We start from the raw sequence: 16,318 nt of genomic DNA on the forward strand, positions 1-16,318 counted from the left end.
ATGTATCATGATTCTAAGTAAAAACAGATGATCTTAATGTGCTGATTGCACACACAGCATGAGAAGCAATGATGGCCTTACTCTCCACAGGTACCAGTACCCCACCATGGACCAGTTGGCTGGGATGCTGCCCACTGTGGTGCAGCACTTTGGGTTGGTGCTCTTTTAAATTCCACATATTTCACATTGACTCACAGAACTGAATGTCCCTGCTGTCTGCGGGGACATCGTGTCCTCTTCCACAAGCTGGCAAAGACGAGATCTTTTTTGTTTCTGCATCTGCATTACGTCTGTCCCCTTTGTGTTACACACAACATTAACATTTAGATATTTTCTGATACATTCAAAAACTGAAGCTATAACGTCCATATAAAAGAAAACTAGTCTACATTTCTCGTGTAAAGTTGAAGCATTTAACACAGCGTGTCTTCATGGTTAGCCTGCTAGCCAGCCTCTTTAATTCCTGAGCAGTTTCTGTAGATTGCAGAGTAGAAAATAGACTTTTCCTTCCAACAGGATGTAATTTTAGCCTGGACATACAGTACCAGCCACACAACACATACAACACTTGGCTCCGCACAAGCATGAATTTCAATCTGTGCTGCCAACAATACCATTCTGCATACATTGTATAGTCACACCAGATTGTAACAACACCCAGAAGTCTTGTACCCAATTAGCAGCCACGCATATGAACTATACCAGTGTCTCATTATTTATCTTTAAAACAATCCTTCTCAAGGACCAATGATCTTTTTCAGATTTAAGAGCATCGTTGGAATTGGTGTTGGAGCTGGAGCTTACATTCTGGCTAAGTTAGCTGTAAGTATCATCCTGATTCTCCTACCCTGTACTGTGCCTGTAGTGCTGGGTTCAAGTGTTCTGAGAACGTACACAACCTCTCAATCCAGGACTTGCCTTACATATGTTTCTGTGTCCTCCGCTCTTAGCTGATCTTCCCTGACATGGTGGAGGGTTTGGTTCTGCTCAACATCGACCCAAACGGCAAAGGTTGGATTGACTGGGCTGCCACCAAGGTACCTGTCTATTACTGTATACTAGTGTTTTGGGTGGGTGCACATGCAAGTACAAATCCACTTTCCCACAATAACTCTCTCCCTGTCTTTCCTCCAGCTGTCAGGCCTGACCAGCAATCTGCCAGACACTGTGCTGCCACATCTTTTCAGCCAGGTAAGCTCAGGGTCCCAGAAAGAGGCTATATTAACCCAAATAGATGTTATCTAGTGCCTAATCTTTTGATGAAATTATTTTCACCTTGTCGTCTGAATGTAGCAAATCTTGCTCCACCCTATAGCTTATAATACTTTGCTAAGGTTCTGACCCAGTTTGTGTTTTTGTCTGCAGGAGGAGCTGATGAGCAACACAGAGCTGGTGCAGAGCTACCGGCAACAGATCAACAACACTGTCAACCAGTTCAACCTGCAGCTTTTCTGGAACATGTACAACAGGTGGAGAGATACATATGTTCTACTCACTACACTCACACACACACACACACACACACATACACAGAAGCACTTTAACTTAATATTCATGATGTCTTGTCTCTTTCAGTCGGAGGGACCTGGAGATGAATCGCAGTGGGACGGTGCTCAACGCCAAGACTCTGAAGTGAGTCTGCAGACACTGTTTCATAATACAATTATGTACATAATCCAGTTGATTAATCCAGATGGTCTAATTGAGGTTGATATTTAAACAAAATAATTATATATATATTACCAGAAGGTCAAATATTATGAAAATCAATAATTCTTTTATGTCATTTAAGAAGAAGAAACCAAATATTTGCTGGTTCACTGTTGTGTGAGATTGTATAAACTACACAATTAAAGGATTCTTCAAAATCATAATTATTAGAATCATACTAATACCGAAGATAATCAGGTCCAAAACTCTACATATAACCACAGTTTGCATTCAAGTCAAAATCAAACCTCCTCCAGCTCCGTGTCTAAACATTCTGAACGTTCCTGTAGGTGCCCTGTGATGCTGGTTGTGGGAGACAACGCCCCCGCTGAGGAGGGAGTGGTGAGTCCATCACCTTTCTATCACGAACCGACTTTATCTGAAAACTTCTCTCTTTGTCTCGTCAGCTGTCTTCATTCTTCAGCTCGCTCCTTTCACTTGAGATATCTTCTTCCTTCAAAGCCCTTTTCATGCCATGTTCAGTGTTTTGTACTTGGCATGTACGTCCAGTTAGTTTGTTCTCATTCAGTAAAACAGAAACAGGTCAGCCAGCAGAGACCTGGTTCACTCTCTGTTCAGCCCTGCTGCCCCCCCAGGGACTCTGTGTCTGTTCTCTCTCTAGGTCTGTCCATCTGTGTTCATGTGTGCAGTGCATGTCTGTGATATTATAGGTGTGTGTGTGTGTGTGTGTTCTCTAGAGGCCATATGGTCTTGCTCTGTCTCTGGGGTTTCTCAGTTAGGAGTGGCCCAGATATTTATGCTTCTGCACCAGTTAATCTGCTTCATGTTCTAATTTGAATCAAATGACTCTTCTGTCAGATGGAGGAATGAGAATGAGTATAACAAGGGAGGGTGGCGAGCGATGTTATAAACTTCTTGAAAAGAGAGAAAGATGGAGAGATGAATGCGACAGAGGAATGAAGGGAAGAAGCGTGAGCAAGTGAGAGGCGGAAACAAAGGTTGTTGTCATTGGATGTGACAGATGGAGGTCACATTAATATTTTATATCCACTGATATGAGGAGTTTAGGCTGCTACATTCCTTTAAATGGAGAGTAGAGTAACAGAGCAGTGGAATACGTTGAGAGATGCAAACATTGTAGACTAACATATGCACATGCTGCAACTCAGGTGCAACTGTTTTGTTGCAAATATGCAAATCTTCATGTGTAAGAATAATTAATATCTGAAAGCAGATTTAGCTTATTGATACAACTCCACATTACAAAAACTTTAAAGAAAACACTTTGTGAGAAGAAACACATAAATACATTCTCTTCCTTTGTGTCTTCATGGTAGAGCAGTAAAATATGTACTTTGGCAATCTGTGAAAGGGATTAAAGATTAAACGCAGCAGGAAGCGGCAGAGAGCAAAAACATGCTCAGTGTATGACACTGGCTGTGTTGTGTGTGCGTGCTTGTGAGTGGTCATGCGTTGTATTTGTGTGTCACTGTGCACATCTGTCTACTGTGTGTGTGTGTGTGTGTGTGCACACTGCGGCTGCTGGAGTGACTCATCTCTGCAGCACACTGCAGTATCTGGGTCACTCACACACACACAGACTGATTTAGACTCCATACTTACACTACAGTGTAAATACCTGGCCAAAAAGTTGCCAATAATGTCCTGTACAAATGCTGCTAAATACTGTACAAGAAATTACAGTATATTGCAGAATATATTTTACAAGTTTTTGCTGTATATAAATCACAGCAATTTATTGTTGTTTTTACAATAAAACAATCAAATATACAACTTTACCTTGTATTCTGTGCATTATAATAGCAATAGCTGTTAAAGGTAGAATTCTGTTTACAGTTAACAGTTTGTTTTTTACCTAATGAGATTATCTTTTAATTAAAACTAGAATCTAGCTGCGACAAAACATTTATTAAAATTCAACACAGATTTTTGACTGTGTCAGTTGCTTATACACACAGCCAGATGATCTAATTGCATGTGGGTAACAACCCTTTTATATAAATATATATATTTATATATTTGCTGACATGTTTAGATTTTATTTATTTGGTGATTAGTGCTAGCTTTTTGTGCTTTTACTGTGCTTAAGTTGGCTACATAGTTAAATAGTTTTTTTTAAAATCCGTTTTAACTGTGTTTATTGTTGATATATGATCAAGAGTCTACACAGGGTATTATATTTCTGAAATTTTACCGGATTCTCTATGCCGTTATTGTGTCTGACTTCCTGCCGGTTCATCTGCTCTGAGCTGCTTGACACGGCTTCCGTAAAAAATACACCAGCTGTGTATTCTCTCCAGAGCTGAGCAGAGAGACACTTCTGGCGTGATATCTATTATAGGCAGTTAAAAGGAAAAAAGCTGTCAACAACTGTAATTATTTTGGACCCATAATGCATTGCGATTTACAGTTAACCTTTGTAAAATAATTTTCACTGTAGAAACTACATCAATTTGTTACAGTGTACATCCACAGTTCCTCCCCCAGTCCTGACCAGATTTAACACTCCAGAAAGTTAAAACATTTTTTTTCACTGCAGCTTTTTTGGCTTATTTAGTTCAACCTGCTGTTTTTGTCCTCAAGGTTGAGTGCAACTCCAAACTGGACCCAACCAACACCACCTTTCTTAAGGTAACTGTAGTCCTCATCTCACCTGCAGCTCCTCCTCATTAGACAAAACAGCACAACTTTAGATTTAGATTTAGATAAACTTTTTACATACACATAATAATCATAATAATTCCAATTTACACAAAATAGGGAGCCAAATGAATGCTTAATCTTGAACATTGCAAACATTTTACACCGTCATGCAAATTGTGTTGTTTAGTGCAGTCATGGGAAACGAAACAACGTTCTTTGCTTTGTTACATGCAATAGATAGTAACACAGTACTGGAAATCTACAAATTAAACTATCAAATTCTAAACAATGTCATAAAAATATACTGTGTATAAAATGTTAGCACACCTATGTACAACCTCTCAAACACTAGCGCATATAATTGATTCACTCCCCTGTAAACAAATGAGTCTGGATCAACTGGAAGCAGCACGTGAGCTTACTGTAGCAGGATCAGTTAGCACTGTAATGTTCTTTTGTTGTTCTTTTTAATTTACACCAAGCCTAAAGGGGAAAAAAAAATCCTATTTTTAATGGATGAACAGCAAAACAATATAATTTAATCAGACAAATCATTTTAGTTTAGTTATTTAATTTTTGTTTTATTGGCATATAGCAAATACACTAGCATAGCAGGAGAGGTCAAGAAGCCACGGTGGACCACCGTCAATTAATGAATAATAATAGCAGTGAAAAATTATACATTGGTTAAAACTAAATAATCATAATAATAATATGAGTTCTGTAAAGCATAAGTGACACTTCCATCCAGCACTAGATGAGTGATTGCAGACAACAAGTCTGCAATGTGGCCATTTTACCTTGCAGACAGACTCAAACTGGAGATGTTGTTATTACACCAAGGGCACTAGGAAATTCAAACTTGTATTCTTCAAATATGATTATTTTATTGCTGATTTGTAATACTATGAACTTTACACCAAATATGATGTTATGAAAGAAAGAATAAAACACCATTGCTAGTAGAACAGAGGCAAGCAAAGAAAGAGAGTGTAAATTCTGTTCCTCTGGCTGTGAGCTATTAGCAGTCTGGTTGATTGCTGCTCTCTCCTCTCATGGTAGATGGCTGACTCTGGTGGACTTCCTCAGCTCACACAGGTAACACACAAAAACTACTACCTTGCATCATCACCAGGTTGCCATACAATGGACTTAAATTAAAAATCCAGAAATATGGACAAATATATATTTGTTTAAACTCTGATGTGTTGTTTTCCAGCCTGGCAAACTGACTGAAGCCTTCAAGTATTTCCTGCAGGGAATGGGCTACAGTAAGTATCCATAAAAAAAGACTGCAGTTAGTCAGTAAGTGTGATTTTTGTGTCTGTGCCCTAGCAGTAATTTCTTATTAAATATTATTTCAACAGAAGTCTGATTGTAGCAATGTCTCAGTGTGTTGTGATGCCATGTATTTCATGCAGAGGGACATGAGTTGTGTTAATCTTGCCCTCTGTCTCCCTTGCCCCGTTCTCTCAGTTGCTTATGTGAAGGATCGGAGGTTGAGTGGAGGGCCAGGTACTTCCTCCTCCCCAGTTCACCTCTGACCTCTTATTGCTGCCCTGTTTGATGACATTAGTATTTTTAAATTCATTTTAATATCATTTGGTTATGAATACAATGTTTTGGGCTGTTTCGGAATTTTTACTTTTGCTGTCATTTCTAGCTCTTTTTTTTTATCCCAAAGACATTAAACCCCATCTTTGTTTAATTAAAAAATAATTTTTCCTCCCATGGAAAATTATACTGCCCTCACTTTCCCTCCCCCCATTCCTTGCCATTGCATCTCCAATACTGCACTTTGCATGGCCTTCAGCTATGAGCAAAGCCTTTTGGACTTAGTTTGTTAAAAATGACCGTTTCTTTAAATACTACTAACATTAGAGATTTAGTAGTTTAGGCCTTAAAGGAGAAAGGTCCACAGAACTGTAAATATAGTTCCAGTAATCAAATGAGAACTTAAGCTAATTAAAACTACATAAAATGGTCCTCAAGGGTTCTGGGTTTTTCGGGCATTTGGTCATATGATCATACATATGATCCTACAAAGATTCTGCCAGTGTTTGTGTATTAAAGCTGCAAGTAGTCATTATTTTGTGGCATTAATTACTACTATTAATACTGCAAATACATGTAAAAAAATCAAACATTCCAAACATTTCAGGTATTCAATTACTTCTTGAGTTTTATGACAGATATAACCTTTCGCCAAACGACATGAATATTGGCAAGTACCAGTCCAGCGACAGCCACACCGGACCTTAAATGTGTTATGGACGTCACGTGACCTAAGTCACATGATGTTAAAAACACGTGGTAAAATAAGTATATATGTAAGTCACATGATGTAATTCATGTACAAAACAAATAGAAAACTTTGACTTTCTTTCACACGAGACTCCAACTTCTCCTGAGTGAAAGTCCTTAGTTTACTTAGTTTACATCAATCCACCCCACCACCCTCCTCCTTTTTACTATGTCACCTTCTTCTGAGGTCGCAGTCTAACAGAAAAACATAAATATGGGTCATAATGAGCTGCTGTTTAATTGGCTCATAAGGCTGTTTTTCTGGTGAGGACAGGCTGGTTAGGGTGGAGACACTAAAACTCATCATAAAACAGACACATTAAATGAATTCAGGTTTATAAGCTCTTTAAATCTGCACTGAAGTTCTACAATGCTATTCAGCATCCTGTAGCTCACTGTTTTGGTATTCTGCCTACAGACTTCATGCTCATTAACCCTATTTCCTGTATCAGAAACAGCTTGGATAAACCCACAGTATGCCAACCAACCAGCGGCAAATGACAGACAAAACAAAGTTTGCGAGTTGCTGGAGAAAATTGTGGAGCCTTTAGCAGCTTTAGAGCATGCTATTACTCAGGAAATGGTGGAAAAAAAATAGAGCTAAAGGGAAACTGAATAATGCACTTATTGGACCATTTTAACTGAAAGGAAACGCTCATCACTGCTTTAAACTGACCTACTAACAAGAATAATTATTGGTCAATTACATCAATAATAAACAATTTAATTGCATGAATCCTACTGATTTTCTGCTGAGTTATTATGATTCTGATAAGACTCAAGCTGAACATATTCAGAAACAGGATTAATATTTCGGTCATTCTTGACCTTGGAAACAGCAGTTGACAAAACAATCAAGGCCCACTTTCTTACTTGTTCTAATACAACAAATTATTGGTTTAATACTTTAATAATTTAATACAATTACATAATACTGAAGCCCTACTCCCATAGGAGAACTGAGCTTTATATAACACAGACTGAGCCCCGAGTTCCTCCTGTGCATGGTGCTGACAATGTGTTTCTGTGTAGACGCATTGACAGCTTTAATAAACAACCATTCACAGCTGCTGTGTGAGCTGCCTTTTTGCTCTAGCTACAGAAAGGGATATTCTTTAGTCCTCCACATTAGCATGTACTCCCCACATCTCCCCAACCTTAACTTACCATACAGTTTTTTTTACAGAATGTAATGCTGAATTCTTGCCCCCGACCAATCTTCCACCCCTCCCCTCCCCTCCCCTTCCTCCCAGTGCCCTCCGCCAGTATGACCCGCCTGGCTCGCTCCAGGACAGCCTCCCTGACCAGCGCCGGCTCCATGGACGGGTCCCGCTCTCGGGCCTGCACCCATTCTGACAGCACCGAGGGAGTCGGCACAGTCACCCACACCATGGAGGTGTCCTGCTAAGGAGTCAGCAAGCCATAGAAAGAGGGAGGGGGGTCGAGAGATGGAAAGAGAGAGAGACAGGAAGGGATGACGGTAAAGAGGAGATGATAGGGATCGGGGGTGGGGGTGGGGTGGTAGATCGAAACAGCAACAGGAAGGAAAGTTCATGAACAAGGTGGAGACAGCTCTCTCGGTCTTCATCTATCCCCCAAAATCCCTTTGTCTGCCATCTTGTTCCCTCCTCCACTGTAAACTACCATACGTATTGCTACTAAAACCCCCAACCGCACCTGTCACACAGCACTTAAAGATTTAGGCAACTGTTTTTGTTCTCTATAGTAAGTGGCATTCTTGTGTTTGCTAAGTGTCTCATCAATCTTTGCCTGCACCCCTTTTAACCCCCACTCCCCCACCTCCCAACCCCAACACAACAAAAAAGTAACCCTGTCTGTCAACACTACACACAGCAATATGTGATAATCAGCTGCTGTTAATGATGTGATATTAAAATCTGTCAGAGACGGTGAAGGTACAGGATATGGCCAGGAAAACTTGTAAGGGGTACCATAATGAAAATGTGTTACGCATCCTCATTTTGCAAGAAGTTGATTCTTTGTTGTTTAAGAAAAGTGTGAGTGCTGGCATCTCTCTCTGTGTTTGTAAGGGATGGTTTTTCTTCTCCATGAATGACAGGTGAGCAAAAGAGGGGGTGGCTCCAGAATTTGACAGATAGCTGAATACAGCCAAGTTCACCTGCAGTGCTTAGAGAGGATTTGTACACTTTCTTAGTCTAAGAGCATAGATAGAGAGTACACCGCACTGATTTAAAGCTGCACTTGGTTAAACGTGTAAACCTTGTGGTCAAACTTGTAAACTACACTTAAAATGCAAAAGAGTGATGTTATTAAGTTTCAGGTGTGCAGGCACTGTGAGAATACTGCCTAGTACTGCTGCCTGCAGTACTGACGCTGAAGTGGGCCTATTGTTTACTGATGGACCTCTATTCTCATAAACACTGTTCCAGTATTAAAAATTGAGTCTGAGTTGAGTCTGTCTGTTCAGGATAGTCACAGATATTTACAGTAGTGTCTGAAACACATTCAGAGGTCTGAACTCACTGCACCCTGACAGGAAATTAAACCCAGGCTGTCAGTCGTCCAGTAAGCGTACTGAAACCTGCCCACTACACCACCAGGGAGCTTAGCTGACACAAAAGTTGCAAGTATAAGCAAACTTGTGTTTGAATAATCTTGATTTTGAGCTTGATGACAATCTGTGATTTGTGAGCCACTGGGGTCCACCTATTATTATTATATAGTGTCAAATTTGCATACAATTACTTATCATATAAAAATACAATCTGGTGTACCCACTGTAGCAGCAAGGTTAATATGAACTCATTCATTGAACTTGTATTCCATACTTTAATCACTCACCTATAATCACTTTCTGTGAAATTGTCACTATCTTACAAACTTAAGCATTTAGCTTCTTAAGATGTAAAATGCACCCCTGTGGGCTGAATAGTTTAATGTAGAATGTAAACTGAGGAATAGAGTTTGGTCTCATCCAGGAATAATATTGTATCTGTGCAAAATAGAATGGCAATTGTCATGTGATGAATGGCAATGTGATGAACCTGTTCGCCCTGGTTAGGACTGGTTAGATTCTTAACAATTGAATCAATTGTTCTGTGCCTAGGAAGCGATGACTGTAATTTAAACTGTCTTCTAAATACCACAAAACCAAACCATTGTTATGGAGACAGATAGGCCAGGCTGGTGAACACTGAAGTCACATTCTAAGTTGCCATGATAAGTTAAAATGTTGCCTTATTACTGCCAGTTGGAGCCACATTTGTGCAATGTTGCTGAGTGCAGCTTTAAGCTATGTGTCATCTCACATTTCTAAGACAATCCACACCATGAATATAGTCTAGAATATGTGTTTATTAACATTTATATGCATGTAAATGTAAAAGTAATCTTAGGGCATTCTAGTATTTGAGTATCTAGTATTAGGGCATTCGTCATTAGCACCTTACATGGGGCTAGTTCAGTAGAGCCATGGATGCAACCGCCATCATCAGTCTGTAACTCCAGTGCATGAACGTGGTTCTGGCAGTAGTCGGCTCTTTGTGGTCTCTAACATGACAATCACACTCTGACCCAAACCAAACCAGACCAGGGGGGCCGAGGCAAGACCAGGCCGACCCGACAAGTTCTCTTCCCGGGTCACCGCCAAAGAACTCTCAGCAGCCTTCCCTTACAGCGCCCAGCCCGTTCTGCGGATGTACCAAAGCTACACACACACACACACACAAACAATATCCACAACCAGACACATTTCCCATGCACACCACACACACAAATAAACACTGCATGGACTGTGCTAAGGGAATGAGGCCAAAGAAAAGACACACAAAATTCACACACAAGAAGAAATTCATTGCTATGTAGTTTTCATGTGCTGTGTAGACATAATCTCACTGGTATAGTACATGTATATAAGTATAGTTTTAGACTAGTGAAGCTGTGTGCGGTTATCTGCAATAATACTGGACCACCTTGTCAATAGTGATCAGAGATGGGTTCCCCTGGTTTTTGGCTTAGTAATGTACAGTATTCATGTACCACAGTCACCTTCACCAGTTTCTAGTTTTACAAAAAACCCTTTGGTCCCCTGTCAGAAAGGGGCGTAGCTTCCAATTGCTGAGGTGTGCGCTTTCCTGAGGTGACCTGTAAGGGGCGGGGCTTTTTTGGAGCCATTTGGGCGCCAAGCTCAGAATGTAAGGCAACCCCCGGCCACCTTAAAAAATAACCTCTTCCCCCTAAAAAATTACAAGGTGCCCCGGCTCTCACAGGCAAACCCAGTCGCACCCTAAAGGGCTATCAGCTGAAGTCACTTTTTAAAATGTTGGTAGTGTTAGTTGTGTTTCTGAGCACCAGGGGTCCCTAGAGAGCAGCAGTTTGATGGAGGATAAGCTTCTTGAGAAGAAGGGAAGGGATTGTTAACAAAACACAGAGAGAGATTCTGACCTGAAAAAAGAATGGGATTTTGTTCAAAGCTGAAGAGATTATTGTTTAAATTTGAAATACCTTATAAATGTGATAGTTTGAAAACAAATCTGACATGTGGAGTGGAGAGATCATGAGAAGAAATCGGGCAGTCAGATCAAACACGTCACTCCTCGCAGAACCTCATGGATTTCATACACCCTGAAGTTTGCATGTAGCGGAGTTCGTATACGATCATCTTCCAGTGTTTTCTCTCTTCGCTAAGCTATTTTCTGCCATCTGCACTTCCTCCTCCTCGACTTTTACCCAAACTGCCTGGGGGGCTCCTGAATGTATTTTGTCCCTTTTTGAAGTGCTGTACAGTATTGTCAACCTACGCCTCTCAGAACCCTTGACTATGGTTTGCACTTCTATCCCTGCCCCACCCATCCCTGACATTTAACCCTGTACATGAAAACCTAGCTCCTTCCCGCTCCTCCTCAAGGTCTATAAATAGTGAAGTTCAGTAGCGATTTGTTAATGTCGACAGTAAGATGGCACTGGATCCGTTTGTATAGACCTTTGTCGTCCTTGCACTTGTAGATACTTTTTATTTTCAGAGCAGGTTACCCAAACCCAACACTACTGTATTGTGAAGAAAATTTCAACATATTTCTGTTCCTCTTTCCTTGGAGTTTCTCTTTTTTATAGAAAACAATAGGCTGTAACCTCATCTTAGTATAATGATATTGGTTAATGTGTACTACTACTACTATTCTTCTTCTTACTGCCATTATGATTGATTTGTATTAAGCAATAAGTTGTCTTTTTTCTTGTTTGGATTGTTTTGTATTGTGGAAGTCTTCCCTATGAGCTTGTTTCTATCCACAACAGTAGAAGGACTCTTACCTGCTTCTTTGCCATTCAGATGTGTATTGTAAAGTTTAAATATATTAAATATAAATACATAAAGAAAGTAAGCTGTCTCTGTCCATGTACTGATCGAGTAACAAGTAAAGAAATAAAGACTTCATGTCAGAATTGGAGGAGTGAAGCGTTGGTTCATTTTCTGTTTTAAACATACGGTAAGCATCTCACCTCAGCTTGCACAGCTCTCACCACTGTTCATTGTTCACTAGGCATGTCTTTGACCATTATTTTTCCCCAATCTGATATTAGTTTAATTCTGTCTTTGCTTTCAACATAATACAACTCCAGGAAGTTTTGGACAAGATTTATCCAGCATGAAAACAAAATTAAAGTTTACATACAATCAGTTAAGAATTCATATTTCAGTTGCTGCGTTCACTAAATAATCCAACACAAATTGCCCATTTTTTTAAATCCAGTGTTAAGCTAATGTGAATGAAACTCAGGCACAAGTTTTTTATCTAAAATAATCCCAGCAACTCAGAGGAAATAAAACCCTTTCTGAAACAGCTTTTAAAGAAAAATATCTCCATGAAGTGTTGAGTTTTATTATTTGTAGCCTAAAACAGATTGAAACAACAGCAAAGTAGAAGTGATTCAATTTAGAGCATGAAAACAGTAGAAGGGAAAGAAGATAAACTAAGAGCGGCAGAGTACTGAGTATGACATGACTTGTACTAATGCAATTAGTAGATTGCAAATATCACATTATGCTGAACTTTCAATGTAAATTTACAATGTATACCATGTATAGGTAACTGACCTTTATTTGATCTACACCGGTAATGTGAACCACCTTAGTGGTACTGAAAACCCAGGGTTAACCCCGAAGTTACTTGGATAAGATCAAATCCTGCTTTGTGGTACAGGCACCAGGAATTCTTATTTACATACAATGTCAGCATTATACATTTACCAAAACAAGACCTTATAGGAGACCATGAAGGAGTCACAGTAGGCATGTAGCATCTGGTCCACAGGGCTGTAGTTCAGGGAATAAATGTTGGGAGTCATCTTGTTGATGAAAACTCCAACGTTGAACCTTTCTACCCCCGTCGTGGTGTCAAATGCATAGAAGATCTCCTCCATGGTTTTGTTGACATACCGTGTTGCATAGAGCACGCCACAGGCCATGAAGGTGTTGGTCACCCCCTGCTTGTAGACCGAGGTGTGCCAGGTCTGGCCAAGAGTCATTGGTTCATCCTCCTCCACCTTGGACAGCACCAGGTTGCCAAAGTCCTGGCTGGTGGTATAGATCACCCAAACACCTGACTCATCTGTTGCCAGGTCCAGGTCGGTAAACGGGTAGCATTCCTCAAGGTGGCAGAAGTTACCCTTTGAGTTAAACCTGAAAACAAAACAGACGACAGAAGTGATGTTTCCTTTTTAGAAATGAGAACTTGGAAAACAATGTATCAGCATCTTAGTTTCATGGACTCATTACGTAATTCTGTCTTTTACCAATTTCACAATTTTACACATCTGTAATCTTTTACACAGGTTCATTAATACATTACATTTTTTATGTTCTTATTTTGTTGTTCTTATAAAACTACAGAATTCAGCATTTACATACAAATGTGAAAGATTTCATGACTATTTTCTGTAGAAACGAGGCAATAATTCTGACATCAGCAACATCTTTCAAATAATAATCTTAAAGACTGATTTGATCAGCGAACCTGGTGCCTTTGGGTAGTTGTAAAGTGGTGATAGTTTTGGTGTTGAGGTTGAATCGACAAACAGCATCTAGGTTGTAACAGTTGTAGTACAAGGCCTCTCCATACAGCACAACATTCGGACCCTGGATAGTGTTGGTGGCTGGGTTAGAGGAGTGGATCTGGACATTACCTGGAAGACGAACAAGAAGAAGCATGAGAAGGAGGCGCAAACATCATCATCGGTTAAGTATTTCTGTCACACTCTGCCTGTCAGCCTTGCCATGTTTTGCACTTTTGAGTTTGGTCAGTTTATTATCTGTTATGTTGGTCTGTTGGGTATTGGGGTTCTGTCTTGTCTGTCGTCTAGTGTTCAGTAACCTGTGTCATGTCTGTTACCCCAGTGATCCCTCTGCATGTCAGTCTCTGTTTTCCCCCGCTCTCTCTCTGCCTGCCTGTGTCTCGTTAGTCCCATTAGTATCACCTGTGTACCTCCTCCCAGCTTGTTAACGTATGTGTGTGTGTGTGTGTGTGTGTGTGTGTGTATCCTTGCTTGTTTCCCCTCAGTCTTTGTCCGGTCATTGTTGCGTGTATACGCTCTGTCTCATGTTGTCGTGTTGACAGCCTTACTTGTCGTGTTTCCCTGCTTTCTTTGGATTTAGGATTTCACTTTGGATAACTTTGTTTTTGGACTCTGTTAGCAGCCACTCAACCAGTAAGTGTGCTCACTTTTTGTTTGTTAATAAACCTTTTGAACTTTACCAGTCAGCCTACGTGTCCTGCATTTGGGTCCGCCAACCTGCCTCACCACAGAAACCAGTAACAATTTCATTTGTTAATATTAAAGAAAACAATTAATAGTCTACTCAACTAGTTTACCTTTCTACAGCATATGTTTCTGGGTTAAAGACCATTTGATGTCCAGGTTCAGTGTATTTTCTGAACTTTAAAGCACCCAACAGTTAACATCCTTTTCCCCCGTAAACAATCAGTAACACTTGTCAAGTTGTGCAGTTGTGATTTCTGTATTTGTAGGAAATGTCTGGAGCCAAACTACAGCTGGTTGAGCGAGACGTCTGGAGGTTAGGGTCTGGTCACATCTGACTTGATCTGATTTTGCTCAGGTAAAATATCAAGCAACTCATTATGATTACAAAGGAGAACAGGAAGCCCACACTGTTTCTGTTGGTTGACGATGTGAATTTGCAAAATTTATCAAACAAAGTGGCAGAGAAGTAAAGCATCTTGTGGGGTTTTGGGGACATACCATGTAGAGGTTGAGTGGGTTGGGTGGTGGGGAGAGGTCCGCACAGCAGGAGCAGACATCCAGTGTGTGAGCTTAAATGCTCCGTACTTGTATAGCGCCTTTCTAGTCTTTTCGACCACTCAAAGCGCTTTTACACTACATCTGCATTCACCAGTCACACACATTCATACACTGAGCCTAAGTGCTCAAACGGAAATTAACAGTCACACACATTCATACACTGAGCCTAAGTGCTCAAACGGAAATTAACAGTCACACACATTCATACACTGGCGGAACAGCTGCCAGGGGCAAATTGGGGTTCAGTATCTTGCCCAAGGACACTTCGACACGCAATCAGGGGGAGCCAGGGACTGAACCGCCAAACTTCCGATTAACGGGCAAATATATGCATTCACTATATAATTTACTGTATGTACAGTATGCCCTTGAATCAGTGCTGTAAGTTGGCCAGTACTCACCGGTCCTCAGTACTAGCACTTCTACATTTTACTCTTTGGTGAACCATGAGATCTTCTTCCACACTAGCACTTCTCACAAACTGCCGGTACTCTTTTCTGCCCTCTTAATATCAGGTTCTCTGGGCAATTCATATGGCCCTAAATAAACTGCATTACACAGGAGGCACTTTACGCTTGTTTTTTTCCAACTTTTGCAACCAGAGAAAAGCAACTGCGGTTGCCAGACTCTGCGACTGCAGCCGCCTTGCTCCATGAGGTTTTAATGTCATGTGACATGGTCACTGATGGCCAAATACTTTTTTTAGATTCACATAGAGTTTATAATCTAGGCAATACGGTTACGTCGCTGATCTGCGACGGGATGTCATAGGGTTTCACGTCATTTTTGGGCCTATGGAACCCTCCATGCAGCCTGTGGTCGGCTTCACTGTTCCAACTGAACTTACCCTTTGTCACCATGTCACATGACTGACTTAAAATCACCATCACATGACATTAAAATCTCTTGGTAGAAAGACATTGCTTTTCTCCAGCTGCACAAAGTTGGAACCACACTTTTGCCTGGTCTCGGATCAGTCATTGATCTCATCTCACACTCTGCCTGTCTGCCATGCCGTGTTTTGCACTTTTGTTTTTGGTTAGCGTTATTTTGGTCTGTTGGGTTTTGGGGGTCTGTCTTGTCTGTCGTCTAGTGTTCAGTAACCCTTGTCATGTCTGTTACCCCAGTGATCCCTCTGCATGTCTGTCTCTGTTTTCCTCTGCTCTCTCTCTCTCTCTCTCTCTCTCCCTGCCTGTGCCTCGTTAGCCTCATGTCTTTCACCTGTGTTGCTCCCGCCCTGCTCTTTAGTCCCTGTGTGTGTATACCTGGTGTTTCTGTCTTTGTTGGGTCATTTTTTATTGTCACCCAGTGTTGCAGTTTGTTCTCGTGTCTTCAACCTTACTCGCCGTGTCTCCCTGTTACCCTGCTCATTTTTGGATTC

The 16,318-nt window shown here is 40.7% G+C and overlaps 2 protein-coding genes across 9 annotated transcripts in view; one reads left to right on the forward strand and one right to left on the reverse strand.

Moving 5' to 3' along the window:
• Nucleotides 1–12,071, forward strand: part of ndrg4 (NDRG family member 4) — a 58,894-nt gene extending 46,823 nt beyond the window's left edge. For 5 of the 8 annotated variants that reach the window (XM_038706845.1, XM_038706848.1, XM_038706847.1 and 2 more), the window contains 12 exons: nt 91–153; nt 762–822; nt 951–1,037; nt 1,135–1,191; nt 1,366–1,469; nt 1,576–1,632; nt 2,001–2,052; nt 4,276–4,323; nt 5,398–5,433; nt 5,555–5,606; nt 5,812–5,850; nt 7,893–12,071. In XM_038706845.1, coding sequence (XP_038562773.1) covers nt 91–153; nt 762–822; nt 951–1,037; nt 1,135–1,191; nt 1,366–1,469; nt 1,576–1,632; nt 2,001–2,052; nt 4,276–4,323; nt 5,398–5,433; nt 5,555–5,606; nt 5,812–5,850; nt 7,893–8,047 — 811 coding nt within the window. In that variant the 3' untranslated portion in view covers nt 8,048–12,071. The remainder of the gene's footprint in view (nt 1–90; nt 154–761; nt 823–950; nt 1,038–1,134; nt 1,192–1,365; nt 1,470–1,575; nt 1,633–2,000; nt 2,053–4,275; nt 4,324–5,397; nt 5,434–5,554; nt 5,607–5,811; nt 5,851–7,892) is intronic. The other 3 variants (XM_038706846.1, XM_038706853.1, XM_038706851.1) reach the window with 1 other exon arrangement.
• A 169-nt stretch (nt 12,072–12,240) lies between these two features.
• LOC119894231 (olfactomedin-4-like) lies at nt 12,241–13,877 on the reverse strand. The gene is made up of 2 exons (XM_038706858.1): nt 13,635–13,877; nt 12,241–13,300 (listed from the first exon to the last, which is right to left on the reverse strand). Exons 1-2 carry the CDS (start codon nt 13,826–13,828, stop codon nt 12,865–12,867), a joined length of 630 nt encoding a protein of 209 aa, XP_038562786.1. The 5' UTR covers nt 13,829–13,877; the 3' UTR covers nt 12,241–12,864.
• Between the last annotated feature and the right edge of the window lie 2,441 nt (nt 13,878–16,318).

Source organism: Micropterus salmoides, unplaced genomic scaffold (assembly GCF_014851395.1).
Source record: "Micropterus salmoides isolate LMB-PRFRI ecotype aquatic unplaced genomic scaffold, ASM1485139v1 Ms_hic_scaffold_8, whole genome shotgun sequence".
In the NCBI taxonomy this organism is placed as follows: domain Eukaryota; kingdom Metazoa; phylum Chordata; class Actinopteri; order Centrarchiformes; family Centrarchidae; genus Micropterus; species Micropterus salmoides.